Here is a 22553-nt window from a genome sequence, read left to right as displayed (position 1 = left end):
TCGAAATTTCAATTAATTGCACCTACTAATTATATATTAAAACAATAGAAGGATATAAGGCTTTTAATTATGGTGCTATTATAAATATGTGAGTAATAATATGTAAATATGATAGATCCCTAACTGTAATTGATATAATTATTTAAGTTTGTAAGTGGTCATACCACAACATTTAAAATTACCCCATGCATTTTTTTAACCACCCCTCCCCCCCCCCCCCCCCTCCCGCCCCGGAATCGACAACTGGCGATGTCAGAGGCTGAGTCCGGGGTGGGCGTGCCTGAACCCTCGTGGATAGGGGCACGTAAATATAGTTACCCATACCCATACCCATGAATTAATCATGGTTCGAGTTGCTATTTTTGGCAGTAGTTATGTAAGGAGATTGGAGCAACAAACCGGTGGCGATTTGAAAGTAGATGCGGAATGCTGTTTTTATGGACGGGGTGGTGTGCGGTCAGACCGCATACCAGAGGATTTGCTAACAGAGGCCCTTGGCTATAAGCCGGATTTAGTGATAATCCACCGATATCTCTAAAATCCTATCTATTTATTACAAAACCGAATATCGCCTGGGGGCACATCGCGGTACCCCACCTATCATGTGAATTTTCCACAGCAACCAAGACGACATTTTTCCTTAGATGGCCAGACTTACTGTCGCCTAGTTCGTCAAAAATCACGGTCGTAAAACCGCATTATCGGAGGTATTACGTAACTACTGGCCACGTGGCCTCCGCAACTGGTCTGGGTGTGTATTAGGAACAGCTCAACCACCGTCGCGCGGAGGTATTACGTAACAAAGTGCCCACCTAGTCTAAGTGCATATTGGGATTGCACACGGCCCTCTAAAACAATTAACATCGCCACAGGCGAAAAGAAATTAAGAGCATGTTCCGTCACACGGCCACACAAGGGGTAAACAAAAATGACCGCTTAAGACAGGTGGTCGCCGATTACAGGTTGCCGCATATACAGTCTTTAAAATGTTTATTGTTGCTGTTACGTCTGTACTGCTAATTAATGGATCTCTGTTCTATAGCTTACTATAAATCAATTTTCAATATATCACCTTCTTCAGAAATAATGAAATGTAACAGGAATGTATTCATTTGTCAGTTTGGAATTCATTCTCTGACGAGTTAATTTAATTTAAATATTTTATTTCTATTTCATACAGTCATAGTAGATGGATCTACAAATGTCAAGTCTAAGGCAATCGGATGCATTCCAGTCATACTTTCTTAACTAGTGCACAGTAGAGATATTAGGTCTAAATGGGTACTAGCATACATGAAGGTGTGAAGATTGCTTATGTACAGCACCTTGTGGCTGTTATTTAAAATAACCCTTTTTACGGAACAGTAAACATGTGGCCGCTCAAGATAAGTATTTTAGCGATTTGGGATCCAATTTAGCTGGCCGCTGGCTGCGTTAGACAAGTGACCACTTAATACGAGTGCATTTACATTAAACATCGTTATGTACGGGAAAACGTGGCCGCTTACGGCAGGTGACCGCTAGAACAGGGTTGACTGTACTACTCGTTCTAAAATAGTTATAGGATCATGCATAAATTAGACCAAGTATCAAACCTCCTGAATATTCGGGGTGCTACGTCAACATTTTTGTCTTGGTGTTAGCTCCTGGACTAACAGCTAAATCCCGCCCCATTGGTTTAATGAATCGTCAGTCAAAATACAGTTGAGTATGACCAACCACACTCAAAAGGATTTCGCTGATGTGGACATATAATTCAAAAACAAACTCTTACATTTTTTTTTATGGAAAAGAATGTTTTTCTTCCTTGTTCAGATATACATTTCATAGCAGGTGTCAATTATTATTATTATTTAGTAAAATACCAAGATAAATAAACTGGTCAACAACATCAACCAATACGCCATTGTACAACCATTTTTTCCTCATCTTTCACTATACCACGATTCCTAAATACCGTAATGTTTGTTTTTAATATATTCACTGTTAGTCCCAGTTTTCATTATTAATTGATTAATCATTGATTAAAAAAAATTCAGATATTAATCACTAATACACACACTACAGAAAGAAACCCGACAGCACCCACATTCAGCTAAGCTTCGGCAAACTCCGGACAGCAGAATTCTAAGTTCGCCGACCTATATCGTGACGTTGCGTCACATGATCGCCCACTCAGCCATTCCGTCTTCCAGGGGCCGTCTCAAAATGACAAGTGCCCGACAATCACAAAAAAAGTTTGTTTTGTGTAACGACACCACTAGAGCACATTAATTCATTAATCATCGGCTATTGGATGTGAAATATTTGGTACGTTTTATCATTAGTAGCAAGTGATGTTTATAGACCTATGCACTATCCCACAGACAGGATAGCATATACCACGGCCGTTGATATGCCAGAGTGGTACACATGCCAAGCAGGCATACGACTCGTAGAAAACGTGAATGTAATAGTGTGTGTGTGTGTGTGTGTGTGTGTGTGTGTGTGTGTGTGTGTGTGTGTACCACTCTCTGTCGCTTTGGTGGTAAAGCCCAGCCCAGTGGTAAAGCGCTCAATGGATGCGTTGTCGGTCTGGGATCGATCCCCGTCGGTGGGTCCATTGCGCTATTTCTCGCTTCACCCAGTGCACCACGACTGGTATATCAAAGGCCGTGGTATGTGCTTGCTAGATCACTTGCTACTAATGATAAAATGTAGCGGATTTCCTCTCTAACACTATGATAAAATTACCAAATATTTCACATCCAATAGCCGATAATTAATGAATCAATGTGCTCTAGTGGTGTCGTTACACAAAAAAAAAAAAATTGTGATTGTCGGGCACTTGTCGTTTTGAGACGGCCCCTGGAAGACGGAATGGCTGAGTGGGCGATCATGTGACGCAACGTCACGATATAGGTCGGCGAACTTAGAATTCTGCTGTCCGGAGTTTGCCGAAGCTTAGCTGAATGTGGGTGCTGTCGGGTTTCTTTTTGTAGTGTGTGTATTAGTGATTAATATCTGAATTTTTTTTAATCAAGTAACTCGAAAATGGTCGATGTAAATGTATTTGACATCAAACATAGGATTGTTGTGGTATTAGAGCGGAAATCTTTGACAACATTTTGGTTGTCGGCAATTGCCAAAAAAATACATAGCTTGGTCTCTGTAATGAGAGCGTGTTTATGTCCAAATGTCCGTCTAGCTCTCTTACAGTCAGAGTACTCGGGCTAGCAGCTTCCATAGCGACAAGTGACACGCCAGTAGTGTGCAATGACAGTTTTCAAGGTATTGTTATGACCCAGGCAATAAAGATTACGTGGGGAAAATACGACATTTATGTAACCGTTTATTGTAGACCATATGAGTAGTAAATATGTTTATTACCCTTATGTCTACAATATACGGTATTTATAAGTATATTTATTATATAAAATTTATTACCGAGGGTTGAACATTAACATGAAAACCATAGTCGCCAGCAGGGTCAGTTGAAGAAAACTTTTACTGGCCCATCTCAAATTCAACTAGCCCTCCAGTTATCACATTGAAATTTAAAGAAAGAAAGAAATGTTTTATTTAACGACGCGCTCAACACATTTTATTTACGGTTATATGGCGTCAGACCACACAGATTTTGAGAGGAAACCCGCTGTCGCCACTCTTCCGATTAGCAACAAGGGATCTTTTATTTGCGTTTCCCACAGGCAGGATAGCACAAACCATGGCCTTTGTTGAACCAGTTATGGATCACTGGTCGGTGCAAGTGGTTTACACATACCCATTGAGCCTTGGGTTTGGAGTCGGTATCTGGATAAAAAAATCCCATGCCTCGACTGGGATCCGAACCCAGTACCTACCAGCCTGTAGACCGATGGCCTGCCACGACGCCACCGAGGCCGGTCACATTGAAATTTAACTGCAAAGCCAATATGAAAACTAGAATGTTCTTTGTAGAATAATAACCATGTGCTCCCCATATATAGTCTGTTTGCTTCAAAAGAAAACCGATGAATTGGCATGTAACTTCATAATGAAAAAAGTTCAAATTCATATAAAAACATTTTCTTAACCCCATACCAACTTAAATGAAATAAAAATTTGAAAAAAAAGAAAAAAGAAATCCAGTATAAATAAAAATGTTTCTTTACAAATTACCGTTAAATTATACATATTAAATGCCATTTTTAATACAGGGGTGAAGACAAAATGCTAGAACAGCCAAGTAATGCAGCTTGTCTTGCATTGTCTCTGAAGTAAAAAAACAAACAAATAAGGCAGTACAACGATAATAAAGGTAGAACTGCGCGTGCTGTAGTATATAAACTAGTATGGGTGACAGTCCTCTTTATGGCTATGTAAGAATGATGAAATAAACTTTGTGGTGATGCAAGAGGGTAAAATCTCCAGTAAAGGATTTCCTCAGGAGTGGCTGTCCTCCTATAGACGAAGCACCCACACGTGTACGTTTAATATGAATATTGTAAATGCTACAGTAGAAGGTTACTAATAAAATAAATATCGAAAGAAAAATAAATCTGTGGAAAAAAAACATTAAAAAATATTTTACCAAAATATACGATGTACTTAGTTATCATATTACAAAGCATAAAAAATGTACTTATTGTTTATTACAGTAATATTTGGACGGTTATGTCATTGTGTAAGTCTTGGTGTCACTTTAGATCAGTTCTTATTTCATGCAAATCGCTTAAACTTAAAAGAATACCGACAACGACAATCAGTTAACTAATCTTTGGAATAAGCCCTGTACTAATGGAAAAAAAATCATTGTTATTTGTATATTGCGCGCATGCGCTCACGTTAGTGTGTTAAAACTACAATAGTGTTTTCCCTAGAAAATTGGCAAGGCATGGTAGACAAAACACTTTGGCATGGAATTTTGACCATTTTCAGGGCACTTTTTTGCATTAAAGACAAAACCAATAATTGAAATAAACATAAATGTAATTAATGTTCTTTCTTTAATAAATGAATGACAAAATATATAACAGAGATATTTTTATTAATTAATAATACATTTTTTTTAGTGTTTTATCAAGGCAATTTTAGAATTAATTATTGAAAAAAGGCTTTTTTAAATCTCAGTGCAGCATGGCACTGTTTAAGGCAAGATGGTGCTAGACTAGTGAGGCATGGTGCTGCACCATGCTAAAACAAGCTAGGGAAAACACTACAAGATTTTGATTTTGTACCATGATAATATAAGCTAATTAAATTTGATTCCTTTTTACTATAACATTGAATACCAATTGTCAAATAATAGCTCTACTAGATAATTATGGTGTATCCAGTCCATTCCAATAAGCTGACAACTTCCAGATTTTAGAAATACATGCAGTGTTTTCAATACGTTTTGAGCTCTATTTTGAGAAAGACTCGGCCCAATGCCACAGAAGCTGAGTCTGGTGCTTTCAAAATACAGAGCATGTGCTATGTATTCTGCTATCAGACGCGGTGTGTTTTGTCACATTCAATTCAGTTTCGGTGTCTTTCTTTTTTCAGCTGGTACCATACTCGCCAGACCCTAAACTCGATGGTCGCCTAACGGACTACCTTTGTAAAATTCTTAGTCGCCCATGGCCAATAAAGGGCGACCGGGCGACTGCTAATTTTCAGCCCTTATATATTCTTTAAAAAAAAGAAGTAGGGGAACTCTAATAAGAATTTACAATTGCCAATATTATAAGGTATATTAGCTGTGGGGAATGGTTATATGATAATAGTGAATTAATTGGGCATACATTGCAATCGGTAGTTCAGTATTACAGTAGGTTTTATGACCACCAAAAATCTTGAAGGACGATTGGGTTCAGAAGTGAAATTTGAAAGTTGACGGGTTTTTTAATCAGTAAATCGCAAATTCAAACAATAAAAATGACTAAAAACAAAACAATAACAACTGTATGATCAACAGAAAGAAAAAGTTTGACAGAAATAATGTTCCACAGTTATTAATGGACCTTCCTGGAAATTGTCAAAATCGAGAATGACACCCCACGCACGTATACGGGGCAACTGTGTGATGCATGTGCAAACTATGGAATGTGTTGATAAACAGACCTGAACGTTCTTTACTAGGATGTCTGTGGTCAAAACGTATGTTTTAATATTTCAGGTTCCCCTACGTTTTTGAAGAGTATATATATACATATACATATATACATAATAATAACAATAATAATAATAATCGGTCTGTTTTGAGATATTTTATTACACTAAGTAATTACACCTATTGCAATATGGATTGCTTTATTGAAAAAACCCAACGTTGATACTAGGTACAAGTACTTCTTTGTGTATGGGCCACCCGAACTGCTTTATTATGAGTCAATGTCTTTCCGTTCAGGCAAAACACGAAACTGAAAGAAAGGAAACAAATATGTTTTAATAATATCAAGGAGTTTTCCACAGACAAGATAGCACCACGTACCGCGATCTTGGGTTTACTAGCACTTGCAGGGACGAAAAACAATACATGTAATTCATTTAGTTTCACCGACATAGAAAGGATTTGCATGCATATTATGGGGCGACAGGTGAAAACGGGTGTGATTGAGGGTAGGGGCATGTCCCCCTCTGGCTACTTTAGTGTTTACTTTAGTCAGGAGACCGATACTGCAGTCTCGGTTTCGATTTTCGTTTAATTTCTTATTTACAGCGCTTGCACGGGTGACTTGTTCGCCATCTGTAGTAAACACGTTTTTGCCCATTACACGCTTCTAAGTGCCCCGATTACCATGGTCTTGCTGTCTATACCTATGGGGCTTTTTTTAGGTCAAGGCATCCAATAGAACACATGTGAAATATCATAACGTGGTGAACATTTTAAAAATGCTCATAACATTAATTTGTATCATCAATGTACATGATCTTGGTATATTTTTGAGGTCAAGGAATCCAATGGTGTGTCATACATTCTGTTAAAACATTATTGAATTATCTCTCTGTCAATATGTCATATGTTCAGATTTAGTTTCCTATTATGGGTTACACTGCCCCAAACAGAAGCACAACTGTTTACACCATAGATTTGCATAGTTTTGTACAAAGCCGTTTTTCATCCATATTTCAACAGTTTCTGACAACCTTTGTCTTCCTTTGGAAGAGTGATCCAGCATGGAGTCCATGAGGAATCAACCCTCACTCTCTCTCCCAGCCCCATAAATATGGCGATGGAACATGGGGGAGGGGGAGGGGATGTCCTCAGATGTGCTCTGCCTGATAAACAGTCCTTTTCACATGCAGCTCTAGGGCATATAATGTTGGAGGAATGTTTTCCATCCTATGGTTTTGAGTGAACAACTGCATCCTGGCTTTATTCACATGGCTGAGTGTTGATGTTCGCTGATACGTATCTCACTTTGATCCATGTCGTTGGGAGATACCCGACTTGGAGCATGTGATAAGCGAACAAAATAGGTTTGAGATGAGCCATACTGCGCCAAACAGTCCAAGCTGTTCTCTTTCCAATTCCATAGAAGGCAGAAACAGTATCACAACCTGATATTGCGTGCATAAACAGAAGACCCCATGATGCATCATTGCCCAATTCAGGCAATGTAACGTAGTTTAGAAACATGACCAAATGCTACTCATATTTCAGTCTAGTAAAACACTTGACACAACAATTGCAAGAACCACCACATCAGTATCTATTACATGTATCACCAGCTTGGAAGAGCCATGATGTAACAAATGGGAAGTATGAAACAGGAGCCGTGTGTCCGCTTCTTTGTGAGTAGGACAAGTCTGAGAGATGCAACATTCTAGCCATGTGTGGACATGACTTGCTTCCATTGAGGTTAAAACTCCTGTATTGCATTGACTAGAAGTTTCACAACAAAGGAAGTTGTTCTAGTTAACTGGGATGTCGGTGTTGTTGGCGACCTTGAGATGATTACCAGATCCACGGTTCTGTCGTGTTTGTGCCTTTATGATGTCTTCTCTGTAGACACCACAGACAGCATCTACATGAACAACATAGGCCTATTGTAGCATGTGTTCTATATAAGGCAAGAACACCAGTTGGGAATAGTCCTGGAATGTTTTGACAGAAACGTAGGACTTTCAGATCAAGTATCAACAATTGTAACATCAACCGTTGGAACAGATTCCAGTTTGGGTACCAATGACTCCAAGCATTCCATCAAGTCAGATTTGTTTGTATGGTGCATGTTGCTATTTGATGTCAACAATGGAGGCCAAGCATGATTTAAATGCTCGAAGAAGGCATCCATATCACGGTCTCTAGCTAGAGATGAACATCATTATGCAGGTTGGAGAATTTTGAAGTGGACTTTGTAGGTTCTTTCCTGAATTAGAATTTAAAAGAGGTAGACTGTTCTTGTGTGTGGCATTCTTGAATGCAGTGATATTGTCATCGACACGCTCCGCAACCTATGTACCACACTGTCGGTCATTATCAGTTTGGTAACAAGTGTGTATAGGTCTGTACTTGTATCAGTAAAGGGGATGCGATGCCAAGTTCCTCCATCACATCAGTGACACTTTTGCCTTGAGATAGGGAAGTCTTCTGCATACTTGATGTGTGTTCTGAGTCCTTTTTCAGGGAATGTTTGTCATCATACTCTTTAATAGTCTAGCTGGTTTTGGGCCTGCCACCACCCACGATGTCAGTGATGCTTCATTTTCAGTGATACCATTACGCCTCCATCCCCCTTCACCATTGCATTAAACTTGATCATGTGCTAGTGCCGAGAGCCTTTGTGTGGTTTTCTGTGTAACAAAGTTGCCTTGAAGGAAATGTGCATGTGTGATAGGGCAGTTAAGCTCGAGAGCAATTAGATCTCTTACATGAACCGTCACCCAGCGAACATATTGACGCTGTGATGTAAGTAACTGTAGGAAGACAAGTTCCAATTGCCAAACTTTATACCAGTGATCGAACTGAAGTTTTTCCAAGGCCATCTACTATTTTCTGCAGACCAGCTGTACACCCTTCATTTGTAACATTGGCTGAAGTCATCACAGGTCTAACCACTTCCATCAAGCCAATCACCAATTACTTTCAACATGGCCATTCTATGTGGAGTACAACGTATTGTTCTTCCCCATACTCATCCATGTCAGCATAAAACCAGAAAGTATAAGTTGTTGAATGTACATCATTGCTATGTGGTGCATGTAAAACTTGAATACTTCAAGATTATCTGGTATCATTTCTGTAGTTCTGTAGTCTGGTTCCTCTCTTGCTTATGACCCTGCTGATGGGAAACATCATTATTACTAATATGTGCCGCTTAAATATATGAACATGGTGAATAACCTAAAATGCATGTTAATATCAGCCATATACTATAATTGGGCTCTGTTGAAATAGAACATTAAGATAACACGAGACACATAAGTTTAGCAAAGTAGCAAGTGCAAATACATACATTGATGTGACAAATTAATGTTATGAGCATTTTTTTTAAATTTTCACCATGAAGTTTTGTTACGGCCATTTTGAATTTTTAAATATTTGGTGGGAACCGTTGGAATGATGTCGTGGTTCCCGCAATTTTTTGACTCTTGGGCACTCTTGAATCTTTGGGCATACTCATACCCGGACCACCAACACATACTGACTCTTGAACAAATGAAAAACGCGTAATTTTAGAGTTAATAAAAAATCACGATTATTCCTTCTAACTGGGGGCAGCCATTTTGTTTCGTTTTTGTGACGTCCGGTGGTATAGCTTGGGGCGAAGTGACGTCAGCTCCGTCCAACTTCTCTTTAGCACAGTGTAAACAAATGCTGTAATTTACGACAAGGCGCTTCGCTTTTACCAACCTGACTTGTAAAACAACATAAATGAGTTGATAGTATAATAAACTATTTAACTAAATATATATCAATTTGCATCAATAGAATGAAATGGAGTTATAGTATTTTTCTCTTTAAAAAAATCCAATGAATTATTAGGCCTATTGGTAGGGTACGTTCGAGCAAAAACGACCACTCGCGATACCCAAACGATAATTTTCTTTTCTTTGGGACTACGTAATTGGTCAGTTTTGTGATTTCAGATGGGAAAGTCTACTTAATCAAGGGTTTTACAGAATTACTTACAGTGATAATGTCCATTACGATTTGAGGGGCGTCCGCGTGGTTATTAGACAATATCTTGTGATCTTAATAAAAGAGGCACGTCTTTTTAGTTTGTCTAGACACAGCGTCTGGGGACCATCTAAATATACACCTGCCAATCGGGAACCACAGGTACAGGCCATGGAAAGAAAAGACCAATTAACCAAGAACACATTTCGATTATTATTTCAGTACGTGGGTTAATTTATGTACAAAACATAATACAGTTATTTCAACACTTTGACAATGGTGGGTTATTTTTTATTCAAAAATAATATATACTTGTTGCCAGCTTACTGGGATGGATATTATTACAGAACATTGCGATGCATCTGCAAAAATCAGGTATGTTTTGTTTCTTCAGTTCGAAGACTAATTCCTGACGTGACACTTTAGGTATTACGTAACCACCAGCTCGCCAGATGGCGTATTCACTGGGATGGTACAAAATGGCTGCGCCCGTTATATATAATAGCCGTCACATTTAACCATTTTATTAATTAACTATACGATTATACTTGTTCATATTAAGCAATAATGTGCATTATATATCGTTGAATATGCATACTAGGCCAAATGCCTTAATTGTCCCTTCCTTTAAGAGGTGCCTCACTTGTCTCCTGATTCTCCAGACTTCACGAACACCTTGTCAAACACAGCCTGGTCCTCGCCACTTCCAAACCAGAATCCCGTTTTCTTAATGTACTTGATAATAATGGCGCGAATGTCGCCAACTTCTACTGGCGACACAACCACGTGCGAGTACGTCATACTCTTCTTTAAGTCTGTGTTTCCTGATCTGAATACATAAATAAATAAATATTAAAGAATAAAACTGATGTTTAACAGCCGGGTTTAATAAACTGATGTAAGTTTAACCCATCAAAAGGAGAATATCGTTACAACGTTTTATCAATAGGCGTACATTGGATTGATCATTTATCGAGTATTGATCAGATGGTGCAAACTGATGCTCAGTCACGAAATTCCATCCGATTCCCAACACTAGGTTATTGACCTGCCTATGACATTACTGTAGCTGAATATATAGAAACTCGCATTGCCTATATTGTTAAAATTTATTATTGCTTTACACTACACTGATTTGTGTTGAAATGGACTAATCCTGTGTATTATGTTATTCCATTTTAGCGTCCATTTTCCTACCAACATGTGGACGCTTCTCGCCCACTTTCATGTTGTGACATAATGTTAACATTGATAGTATTGTATGTTGTCCGTAGGATTTGAGGTGGTATACACCCTTTAGCAAAAGCTTGTATCCGCCCCTGTGGTATAGGACATTTTAAATCAGCTCTTCTGTGGTTTTAACATTAGGGCTCATGAATGTAGCTGGGCATGCCACCCCACTTAACCATAATTCCGCTCTAACGTCTGTCATATTTCCAACAGTGGAAGTTAATAGTAAAACTATTGCTCTACTGAGAAGACTGTGCTAACGGTTTACCCTGTTGCATCTATTTTGCCGCTGGACCCGAATGTTCCTATCAGCTCGATTTGCACCTTTCCCGACGTGTCCTTCAGACTGCTGCCCATGGTGAGCTTCACGTTGTAGTTGTATCCTGCAAAACAAGGCTTTGTTTCTTAATGTCACCAGGATGGGTGGTCGAACCTCCCCTTCGCTTCAATCGAATTTTCTTAACTGTTTTTCTATGTATTTTCCAGGGGAGCATGATCCGACCACCTAAAAATGTCGCTCGTCATAGTCTACACCCTCTTTCTGCACAATTTCCTGAACATGCGTCTGAATTTAAATTAGTATTCTCTTATCCAAAGTATGTGACATACTTAATATAAAATCAATTATATCTAGTGGTATCTTTAAACAAACAAATACTGATAAAAAAAAAATATGACGTCATCACGTTTGCTTTTATATCACAACGTTATGACATGGTTAGATTGTCATATCTTTTCACCCCTCTTGGAGAATATTCCATAAAAAGTCAAAATGGCAACCGGCACAAAATTACATGTTTTTTGCCCTATGCGATGTCAGCCAAGTCGATATAGCTGACATGGTTATCATCTAGTAAGTGGAATCTGTGTAACTGTAATGTGGGTTTTTTTAAGATTTCTGTCTGGACAAAATATGGGTAAAATCTAACAAAAAATAAAAGTAGGAGAGCAATTTATCGTAATTGTTAACATTTTGGTTCGGACTTTAGTTTACACACTTTAGAAAATACTTCTCACTGAAAGCTTGGCCTACAAGTAGTCTACGAGTCATGTATAAAAAAACAATTATACAATAGTTTGCTTGATTGTTGTATAGGTCTTAGGACTTTCATACTATAGAACTGTTACAAAAATAATAGATCAATACCAGATTTTAATGGATTTAACATTTTATTATATTAATGTTCTACACTGTTTCTGATCGGGAGAAACCATGCTATTATCAAGTTGTGCTTTTTACTAGCTTGTCAGTGTTATATAGGGAATTTGTTTTGGATTTTTGAAGAATAAATATTTATCTTACCGCAGTACTTAGATTGTGCTCTGGTGTTTAGATACAATTTGCCCCTGGCTTGATACTGGTCTGAGTAGTATCCCATTTGACTGCATCCTTGTTTTCCACAAGTTAGACAGTTTCCTTTCTCGAACTCATCCTAAAATAAATTGAGCAAGATAGTATATACCCGTATAATTGAAAACCTGGCCTGGTAAAACTGAAAATTAAACTTTAAGGGCCGAATTTACAAAACCTGTTTAAATGTCTTACACGCGGGTAACTACATATAATGTTTAAACACCTCCGTTTATAAAAAACAATCGGCTTCGTAAATTCGGCCCAATGTCTTTAGTCCAACTCAGCAGGATGTAGATCTTATCAGGGATAAAGAATTCGCCTGGTGTGCGACGAGTCTTAGATCAATAATGGACATGGGTGGTTTGCCATCACAACCAGTGCCCCGTGGTAGATCGGTAAGGTCACACACACACACACACACACACACACACACACCTCTTTCTGGGTCTCTCTCTCTCTCTCTCTCTCTCTCTCTCTCTCTCTCTCTCTCTCTCTCTCTCTCTCTCTCTCTCTCTCTCTCTCAGTTTGAAATTAACAGTTTTGCTTAGAATTGAATATCACACAAAGAGAACATAAAAAGATGTACTTAACATACATATGACCTGCACGGATATGATGTAAATGGACACGGCGTATTGATGGATTCCCAGTAGATGTTGTGGGACCGAGAATGACTACAAGCAACAGCCTTGATCAAATCTGAAAGCAAATACCGCCAATCTGGTGATGTATTGAAATATAAGCTAAATATTGGTAGGCAGACGTCGAAAGATGTTAGGAACCGAAGATTCCAGTTATAATATTAATTTCCAGTATAATCTTCAGAATTGGGTGGTCACTACCTTCTCGCTTCCGACGCCTACTATGCTATATCAAAAAGAGCTTTCTTTGATATTAATATAGAATGGACTTTCCAATCTGCTTAAATATGCTAACATCAGGAAGGAAGAAAATGTTTTATTTAATGACGCACTCAACACATTTTATTTACGGTTATATGCGTCAGACATATGGTTAAGGACCACACAGATATTGAGAGAGGAAACCCGCTGTCGCCACGTCATGGGCTACTCTTTCCGATTAACAGCTAGGGATCTTTTATATGCACCATTCCACAGACGGGATAGCACATACCACGGCCTTTGTTACACCAGTTGTGGAGCACTGGCTGGAACGAGAAATAGCCCAGTGGTACCGCCAACGGGGATTGATCCTAGACCGACCGCGCATCAACGCGAACGCTTGACCATTGGGCTACGTCCCGCCCCTGCTAAAATCTGTCATTGAGATCTGTGTTCTAGTCCGTCGTAGATCAAACACCGAAGCACTAGTTTACTTAAAGGTAGAAAACTAAAATAAATTCCACAACTGTACTGCATACAAAATTCCACATATTATCACAATATTATATAGCAGTCCAATGATGAATCCTTATTAGTAGTAATTATTAGGGGTCTTAACACCAGCCACACCGGAGCCTCATTAATATGCACGATAGCTCATTAATATGCAAATGTATGCACGACTTCACAGGTCAACCGTATAGAGGAAGGGTCGTCCACCTACAACCCCATAGTACACGACGTCCGCCGACCCTTCTTCTAAACGATTGACATGTGACGTCGTGCATACATTTGCATGAGCTATCGTGCATATTAATGAGTGGCCGCTGTTAAGACCCCTAATAATCTACTACTACTACTACTACTATTATTACAGTGCATTGATATAATGTTTTGCCAGCTGTGCTTTGATTGGTCCGACGAAAGGTCACCTGAAAAAATATATAACTTACTGCCGCCTGAAAGAAGACTGGTAAGTGCGCCACCGATTCCATTATGACAACCAGGCTGTTTTTCCCCTCCATTGACGTAGAAATCAACGTGTCCCATTTGTTGTTTTGAGCCTGCCCCTCCACTAAAAATGGGTGCGCCGTTTGTATGAGTAATGTCAATAAACTTAGCGTCAGACTTGTCAAGACGGACCACCTCTGCTAGATGTCCGTAGTTGGGCTCTGCTGGGTCCATGCCTTAAAAAAAAATTAAAATTAAAATTAAAACATAGAAAGAAGTACACATGTAAAGACACCCTATCTAATAATATACCATACGTCTTTTTTTTAGTTTAACTATTTTATATTTTAATTTAGTATTATTTTTAAAACAAAAAATTGGGCCCATTTTCCTGCAGTATAATTTTCATCCCAAAGAACCTAGTTCTGCTAGAGACAAGTCATCGCGATCCTGTTCTGCAGAAAGTGTAGTCATTGCGATTCGACATTTATGAGAATGCATGCATGTTTTGTGCAAAATGGTATCGATTATTGATCTAAAGCCAAATGGGACAGAAATTACTAACTATATTTGTGACAGTGATATTAATATCCACCTTAAATTAGGAACAGGAAAATCACTTCATAATCATAAAACACTTAGATGTATGAAATGAGCACGAGGTCCATAAAATTATTTTCTACAATATTTACAAATGGCAAGTATATTTTTTATATATTGAATTAGAATATAATTCAGAAAGCGAGGTCAGGTTAAGCCATATGTTTTAACGCGCACATTCAGAGCAAGCTGTTGTAACACACGCCTGTCATGGGCGCAAGTGTTGACTTTCACCGGCTCCTCCGTCCAGGGCCCTGTAACATAAAGCATTTGTAACACTTAAGTCAGACGTACCCCATATATAATGTGTGGCGTACGTCCGACGTGTTACGAGTGCTTTGTGTTACCGGGCCCTGGACAGGAGAACCGGGAAAGTTCGCATGCACCTATTTATAGAACCAGAAATGCTTTACAAATGAAGAAATCAGTATGTGTTTTTATTGCATTTATAGTTTTTTCTCGTTCCAACAAGTGCACAACCACTGGTCAAAGGCCGTGGTGTGTGCTTTCCTGTCTGGGAAAGTGCATATAAAAGATCCCCATCTGCATTAGGACAAATGTAGCAGGTTTCTTCTGATGATTGCGAGTCAGAATTACCAAATGTTTGACGTCCAATAGCCGATGATTAATTAATCAATGTGCTCAAGTGGTGTCGTTAAACAAAAAAACTTCATTCCAATTTTCGTTTTGTACACATATGACATGTAGATCATGCTGTCTCAGTCCATCGTTAGATTGGAATGATTTTCCACACCTTGTTTTCGTATGTGAAGTCGAAGCCTATCCTCATTAAATGTTGTTGCACAAATATGACATCTGAATTTGAGCGAATCATCGTGCGTTCTCAGATGGCGATTGAGATTACAGGTGTACTTTGATATATAATCACAAAATGTGCATTGTTTCAGCGATCCAGAATTGGCATCTTCTATCTCGACTTCACTGCCAATGCTAATGAAGCTTAATTTGTTCTTATCTACTTCAATCTTCAGAAAATGTCCTTACAATATGTTTGAGCCTTTGAGGTGCAATTAAAATTATCATATGCATGTAAATATTACAGAATCGCGATTACTTCAGCATAGGAATCCATTCACTTCATATAAGTAGTGTGTTCGAAACCCTAGTGGTATAAGGGCACGTTAAACTAGTTATCCATCTATCATGTAAGTACAGTACTGAAATCGCGATGATTGAAGGAAACAAATTATCCAAATTTTCATTTAGTCGTGTAATAGAGAAGTCCGAAAAAAAATATCATGTTAATAGGAACTAATTTTTTCATATGACAGTATTTTTTATACTGAGTTTACTATTCTAACACCATAAACCAGTAAAAAAAACATTATTCTTGTCTGAATGCACAATACAGTTGTATTAAAGGGACACGCCCTAGTTACGGCTAGTTGTTAACCATTACGGCGTTGTTTTTCGCTATTAAACCAATTTTTTCACAAATAAAATTGCACTTTACTTACATTTTATTATTTAGAATACACATTTCCATTCACCTGAAGTGCTTTTTGGTAATCCTGGTAATCCTGATATTTATAAAACCACGAAATGCATTTTTTGTATTTCTTAAAAAGCCGCGCGCACTCGAGAAAAACCCGTTAAGCAAGCGAGGTCCAATCTATTTTTAGAGGGAATCTTCCTGTGTAAACGTCACAGACGTTGGTATACCACGTGACCGTTATCATTTTGGTTCGGTTTGTTTTCTCGTACACGGTTCGCGCAATCAACATCCAATTTGTTGTCGTTTGCTTGTTGTTCATTTGTGAGATTTTTCTTCACAGTTCGTGAACATTTTCAGTAACAATAAAGTTCAGACAAGTAAATGTTTCAATACAAAAAGTTACAAACCCTTAACACCAATAATTTTGCTAAGTCTTACGATATCTGCAGAGGGGACACAACCAGGACAGAACAGTTGGAACATGTCCAGGAGAGATGAAAGGAACGCACCCCAAGTCTGTGCGCACTCTGTGAAATTTGTCGTGACGTAGGTATTGTTGTGCTTCGAGCGATATCTACCGGTGACATCAGAATACTAACTTTCAAAATTATTTCAAGCAATTGGGACATGGGGATTCCCATGGTATTTATCGATATAAAACCTGCTTTTTCACTCCATTTGATAAAAACGTGATCTAAGTGTGTTACAGGTTTGTAGATTAACCAAATTATAATTTATTTTCGCTGGATGGAACTAGGGCGTGCGGCTTTAACTGTCCGCTTGCCATTCTGCTATTTTATTATATGCTGCATAATTCTAATGGTAATACAACGAATGGTTAAATGGTTACCAAACCTGTTGTCAAATTTTACACCGATTCGTATTTGAAACGCAAAATTTAATCGTGGTGACTGCACTTTTTGCAGAACAAAATCGCGGCGACTTCTCTTTTTTTCTCTTTTTTTTTTTTTTTGCCACATCCTAAGTGTGTTTGACATTATTGATGATTTACGTTCAATGGTAGACACAGTTGTTGATGTTTTCACTACCGAGGTACATTCTAGCGCTTACAGATTAGGACTATTTAGGAGGCACTCGAGCTTTCAGATTAACCGTGCGATTTAAGAATCTCATAAACCATACCGCTGATTCTGCCGACTTGACCACTCAGTAGGAAGCCGGTGTATCCCGAAGTATGCGCACCCAGACTGTGACCCAGGAAATGGACGTCGCTAAGCTTGGCGCCATCTTTGAGCATCATCTCCACAATGAGTCTCATCTCAGTGGCTACCACGCGGGTGTTGGCCACTGCCTGGGGGTAGTCGGGGAACTTGGCTCCATTCCCCCAGTCAACCACGACGATATTCATATCCCACTACAAACAGCATCATACGTTATACGAGCACGTTTGAGGAGAAAATATACAAATGTAAAAACATAATATGACTATTGGTATTGCTTGACAACTGCTGTAATTACATTACAAAAACAAGTCTAAAGCGTAGAGAATTTCGTTTTGCTTTCTTGCATAAGCATTAAACAAACAAAAAACACCAAAAAAAACCCACAAAAAATAAAATATATATATATGGGGTGGATAGAGTGGATCAAACTGCTTTTGCCCGAATTAAACGAAAATGCCCGAATCAGGATAACGTTTATTCATATTATCATTAAAACCAAACAGCAAATGTAAATGAATCAATGCGTATTTCTACATTTATTACAACCAATATCGTGAGTAAAATGATGGGAATACGGCTTGCGGTCATTTGCCCCTTTGCTTATTGAGAATCCGGTCATTTGCCCCCCCCCCACCCCTCAATATTTTTCAATCTTAAAAAAAAAAAATGTCATGAATATTTGGCTTCCTTTGCCACATACACACACAAACACATTATTACCATTGATGTTAACTGTTCTAACCAATATTGTCAAGTGAAAATCATTTAATCTACTTAAGAGTGATGGCCTCCAAACCTACAGGAGCGTTTGGTCACGATGTGCAACCAGTATGTTGCTGGTGAGAAGTGTCTACAAACCACCCTAGGCCAATGCATCAGGATCAAGTGAAAATAATGTTTTGTCTCTGTTCTATAATAAAATATTGATTGTTAATGTTGTTTTATGATGCAGTATTTAATAAACTATTGTTTTATAAAATATGGAATATGTATTATTGTTGTTTCGCATTAAAAGGGGCAAATGTCCGGGGGGGGGGGGGGCAAATGACCTATGGGGTAAATGTCCGGGGGGGGGGGGGGGGGCAAATGACATGGACCCGGAAATACATAAAGGAAAGGTTTCAGGCCAGCTCATTTTGCCGGAATATCTTCATGGTTTTTGCCCGAATTCGAAAATACCCCTCCCCTACCCCATGTATAGGTTGATGCTGTACTGTGTTTATCGCTTGCGATATTTACAAATTGAATAGTCATAGTAGATCACTGTCAAGCGACATGAAAAGGAAATTTCGAAACGTTGGGAAGAAAAATAAAACTCGAAAGAGTAGAGGTAGGTTTTTTATCATTAAAAAAAAAAGCAACGGATAGACAACATTGGCGTTCTTTGGTGTCGGCCTTATTGTGATCGCACACGAAGAGGATTAAGTAAGTAAATAAAAAAAAACATTGTGGGCAGTGTGAAAACAAACGGTAAATGTTAAGTAGGTTCTCACTGGTATAGCATGTTTAACAGTACGTTTTGTATCGCGGGTCATTTTAAAAGAAAGCCATATATCAAAACAAAACTTTCACCATCTGTACACAATATAATAAAGCGACTTTTTAAATATAATTTTAATGTTTTGTATTGTATACGTTTTTAGCTATTCAACTTCAAAAAGTGTGATTTTGTTTTTAATCACTCGATATAATATGTATGTCAATGTGTGGGGTTCCAATCAATTTTAACAGATGATATTTGAAATGACACTTACACTTTTTAAGAATTCGTCTTTTATGCCAAGGACCCAGCTAGTTGTACCGTTTTGACTGAAGCCATGTAGGATGAACTTGGTTGGCACCTTGGGGTTGAAGTGGGAGGACGATACGCTGTCTTCGATGGTGTAGTTGAGTAGCTGGAAGTCGCTATTGTTCCTGTTCAGTCGGGTGAACAGCAAAAAGCGCGTCCCGATGTACTCGGGTGATTTCGGAAGATCAAGATTGGCATTGTCAAACGGTGGGAAGTTGTCAAAGCATCCAATGTAATCATAGCATACAGTTTTATTTACTCGAGGGTTTGGAGTCGGTTTGAAAGTTGTTGGTGATGCAGTGGTAACCGTAACGGTTGCCTTGCTTGTGGTTGTTTTCGCGACTGGCGTTGTTTTTGTTGTTACGACGACATTTAAAGGTGTGGTATTCTGATGACCGGGGGTTTTGTGGTCGGGTTTGGTGGCATGGGGTTGTGGTGGTGCATATGCCCCAAGTCCTGCAAACATAACTTTAATCAATTAATGTTAATTATATCAAACAAACAAAATGGCAAATAAAAGTAAATTGAAGTTAGTATTTAATATAATTGTATTTTAGTTTCTGTTACAAAATATCTTTTCTCATTTCCATCCAGCCAAATGAGACTGTTTTTTAAATACCAATAATCCATGACATGTGTCACAGAGGCTATGGTACGTGCTGCGCTACATGTGTTTAAAATGCAGAACTCAGTGCACTAACAGCCTCACTAGTATCTCATGTCCACAGTCAGAAAAAATGAAATATAATTACTAAAGGCATTAAACAAACCTGACTGGACGACAACTAAAATAATCCACAAGAGTAGCATGCCACCGGTCAGTTAGATTACTAGAGTGGACGTATCACCACAAATACAAGAGTAGTAGCAAACTTAACTCGGTTTGTAATGTCTCAAAGTACCAACTATTAATCTTACTTTAAATTCAGCTATACTCGGAAGATGTCAGCAACTGGTGGAGGGGGGGGGGGGGGGGGAGAGCTACCATTTCCTCACCCATTCCGAAGAATTCTCATACAACTTCTTGATAATTCTTCATTTTTGTTTTCATGGTAATGACTGAACTTTATTATTTTGTGCGAGGTTAATATTGTTTCAGGTTATCAGTTGCTAATGCTGAGAATTAGATGCCATTGTGTGATGAACGATCAATCTACACCAGCCGGTAAATGACCGATTAATCGATTAAAATAATTTAATATGGTTTGGGGGACATACAATAATCTGCAAGCTACCTCGTGCAAGGCCCTGTGCTTGTAAAACGTTATAGGATAGACTCCAATCTTTGCTGGATCTAGTTTTATGTCGGTTTTTTTTTTTTTTGCTAGGGAGTGGGGTTGTTTTATATATTACTATTTACATTTCTAAACCGCTCCCCATGTTCAAAATATGCTCTAACGGTCTCAACAGACATCAGACTTGTAAGTATAATTTATACTGCGTATTTTGTTCCTACAAAATTGCGTACATCCATGAGAATAAGTTCCAAGCATTTACAAAAAGTGTCTACAGTATAAAAATGTCTTTTTAATAATGTCAAAGTAGCATTATGAAGGTTAAATTTTATTGTTTTAGAAATCTTCGCCAGTTTTTTCCTTGATCTATGACGTTTGTCGGAGATATATGATGATGTTTCTTAAATAATGCATGGAATTTGATTGGCCTAGCGTTTATATTTTCTTTTAAAAAACTGGAGATGAATAAAAACACAAACAAAAGCAAACAAACAAAACAAACAAAAGACCACCCACAAAATCGCTCACAGTAAAACATACCAAATTATGGTGTGTGATAAGAAATTAGACCATCTAAAAAACAACCCCTGGTATGAGTATAGTGAACGACCACCTGTCCAGTATACACGTGTAGATAAGGAAATGAATAGTGTGAAAAGGTTGTGTACGAATATATTAACAATAATACTGCTGTGGTTTTAAATCTGTGAGCATCTACTACCTGCAGATACATATACAGTTCCTTTATAATAAAACACTACAAACTGGTATCCAGCATATTGAAGAAAATCAAAGGAATGGTCGTCTAACTATATCATAAAAACTGTTACGCACAAATTTCATATACGTATGTACGTAATCCCAATTTAATTAAAATTAGCTCCACTATATTACATGTGGATCTAACAGCAGCCCGTTGGAGCTCATGTCCAGTTGACCTTTCATTCGACCAATCAAAAGCTTACTTGCAAAATCATGCCAGTGATTTGAAAAGAATTTAAAAACATTCGGGATTATGCCGAGGGTATACGAAATGATTTGGGTGAATTACGAAGTATGCCGGAAACTAATTGCAATATAAAATTGTATATAAAATTCGTTTCAAGACGAAAAACCCCAAACCGTGATGGTATAGCCATAAAATCTGTTTATACTAGTATACAGTACAGAATTTATTACTACACTTTTCCCCCTGTTTTTTCAATGTTGAAATAGACCAACAAGTTCGCCTATTGCATAAATAGTCTCGCCTGATATTTTTAGAATTTGTATGCTCCCGAATAACGCTATAAAAGACGAAGTGTAATTGGTCGATATTTAAATTGTTATTTATAGATGAAATGTCACCTGGACATGGGAGTCCACGCAATACTGTTAGATCTACTGGTGGTAGACAATGTAGAGCTAATTTTAATCAGATTGCACGTAATCCGTAATCCGCATCAATAATTTTCTATTTAAACGAGATAAATATATTCCATTTATGCGTTCTCCGTACGCATGTGCGTATTCAATCACTCTATGCATTGTGGATTACCAATACGTATACATATAGGCATACGATTTATGAACAAATCGAATTTGCACCTCAGTCATAATCATAGTGTTTACAACACATTGTCTGTTTTAGACTGCAGAATATTAATATAGACAGATCGGAGTGGATTTAGAATGGAGTTCGGGGGTATTGAGAAAAATGTTACGAGGGCTGAAGAAAATTTGTTTTGTTTAGAACACAATGAATTAATTAATCATTCAGTAGCGTAAGAAGGTGCCAAAATGTGGGGGTCACACACACACACACACACACACTGGATCAAGAAAAGTACGCCAGTGTGGACAT

At 38.2% G+C, this 22553-nt stretch overlaps 1 protein-coding gene across 1 annotated transcript; it reads right to left on the bottom strand.

Annotated features, from left to right (window-relative positions):
• Window positions 1-6201: 6201 nt before the first annotated feature.
• Window positions 6202-20049, bottom strand: LOC121375092 (pancreatic lipase-related protein 2-like). Its single transcript, XM_041502325.1, has 8 exons — window positions 19441-20049; window positions 17646-17877; window positions 14449-14682; window positions 13249-13352; window positions 12603-12732; window positions 11568-11682; window positions 10713-10898; window positions 6202-6365 (listed from the first exon to the last, which is right to left on the bottom strand). The coding sequence occupies exons 1-8, from the start codon at window positions 19939-19941 to the stop codon at window positions 6281-6283; spliced, it is 1587 nt and encodes a 528-aa protein (XP_041358259.1). The 5' UTR covers window positions 19942-20049; the 3' UTR covers window positions 6202-6280.
• Window positions 20050-22553: the final 2504 nt, after the last annotated feature.

The sequence above is a fragment of the Gigantopelta aegis genome, chromosome 6 (genome assembly GCF_016097555.1).
Source record: "Gigantopelta aegis isolate Gae_Host chromosome 6, Gae_host_genome, whole genome shotgun sequence".
Taxonomy (NCBI): Eukaryota; Metazoa; Mollusca; class Gastropoda; order Neomphalida; family Peltospiridae; genus Gigantopelta; species Gigantopelta aegis.
Note: the sequence above shows the minus strand (reverse complement) of the source record. Positions and strands in the feature narration are given on the sequence as shown.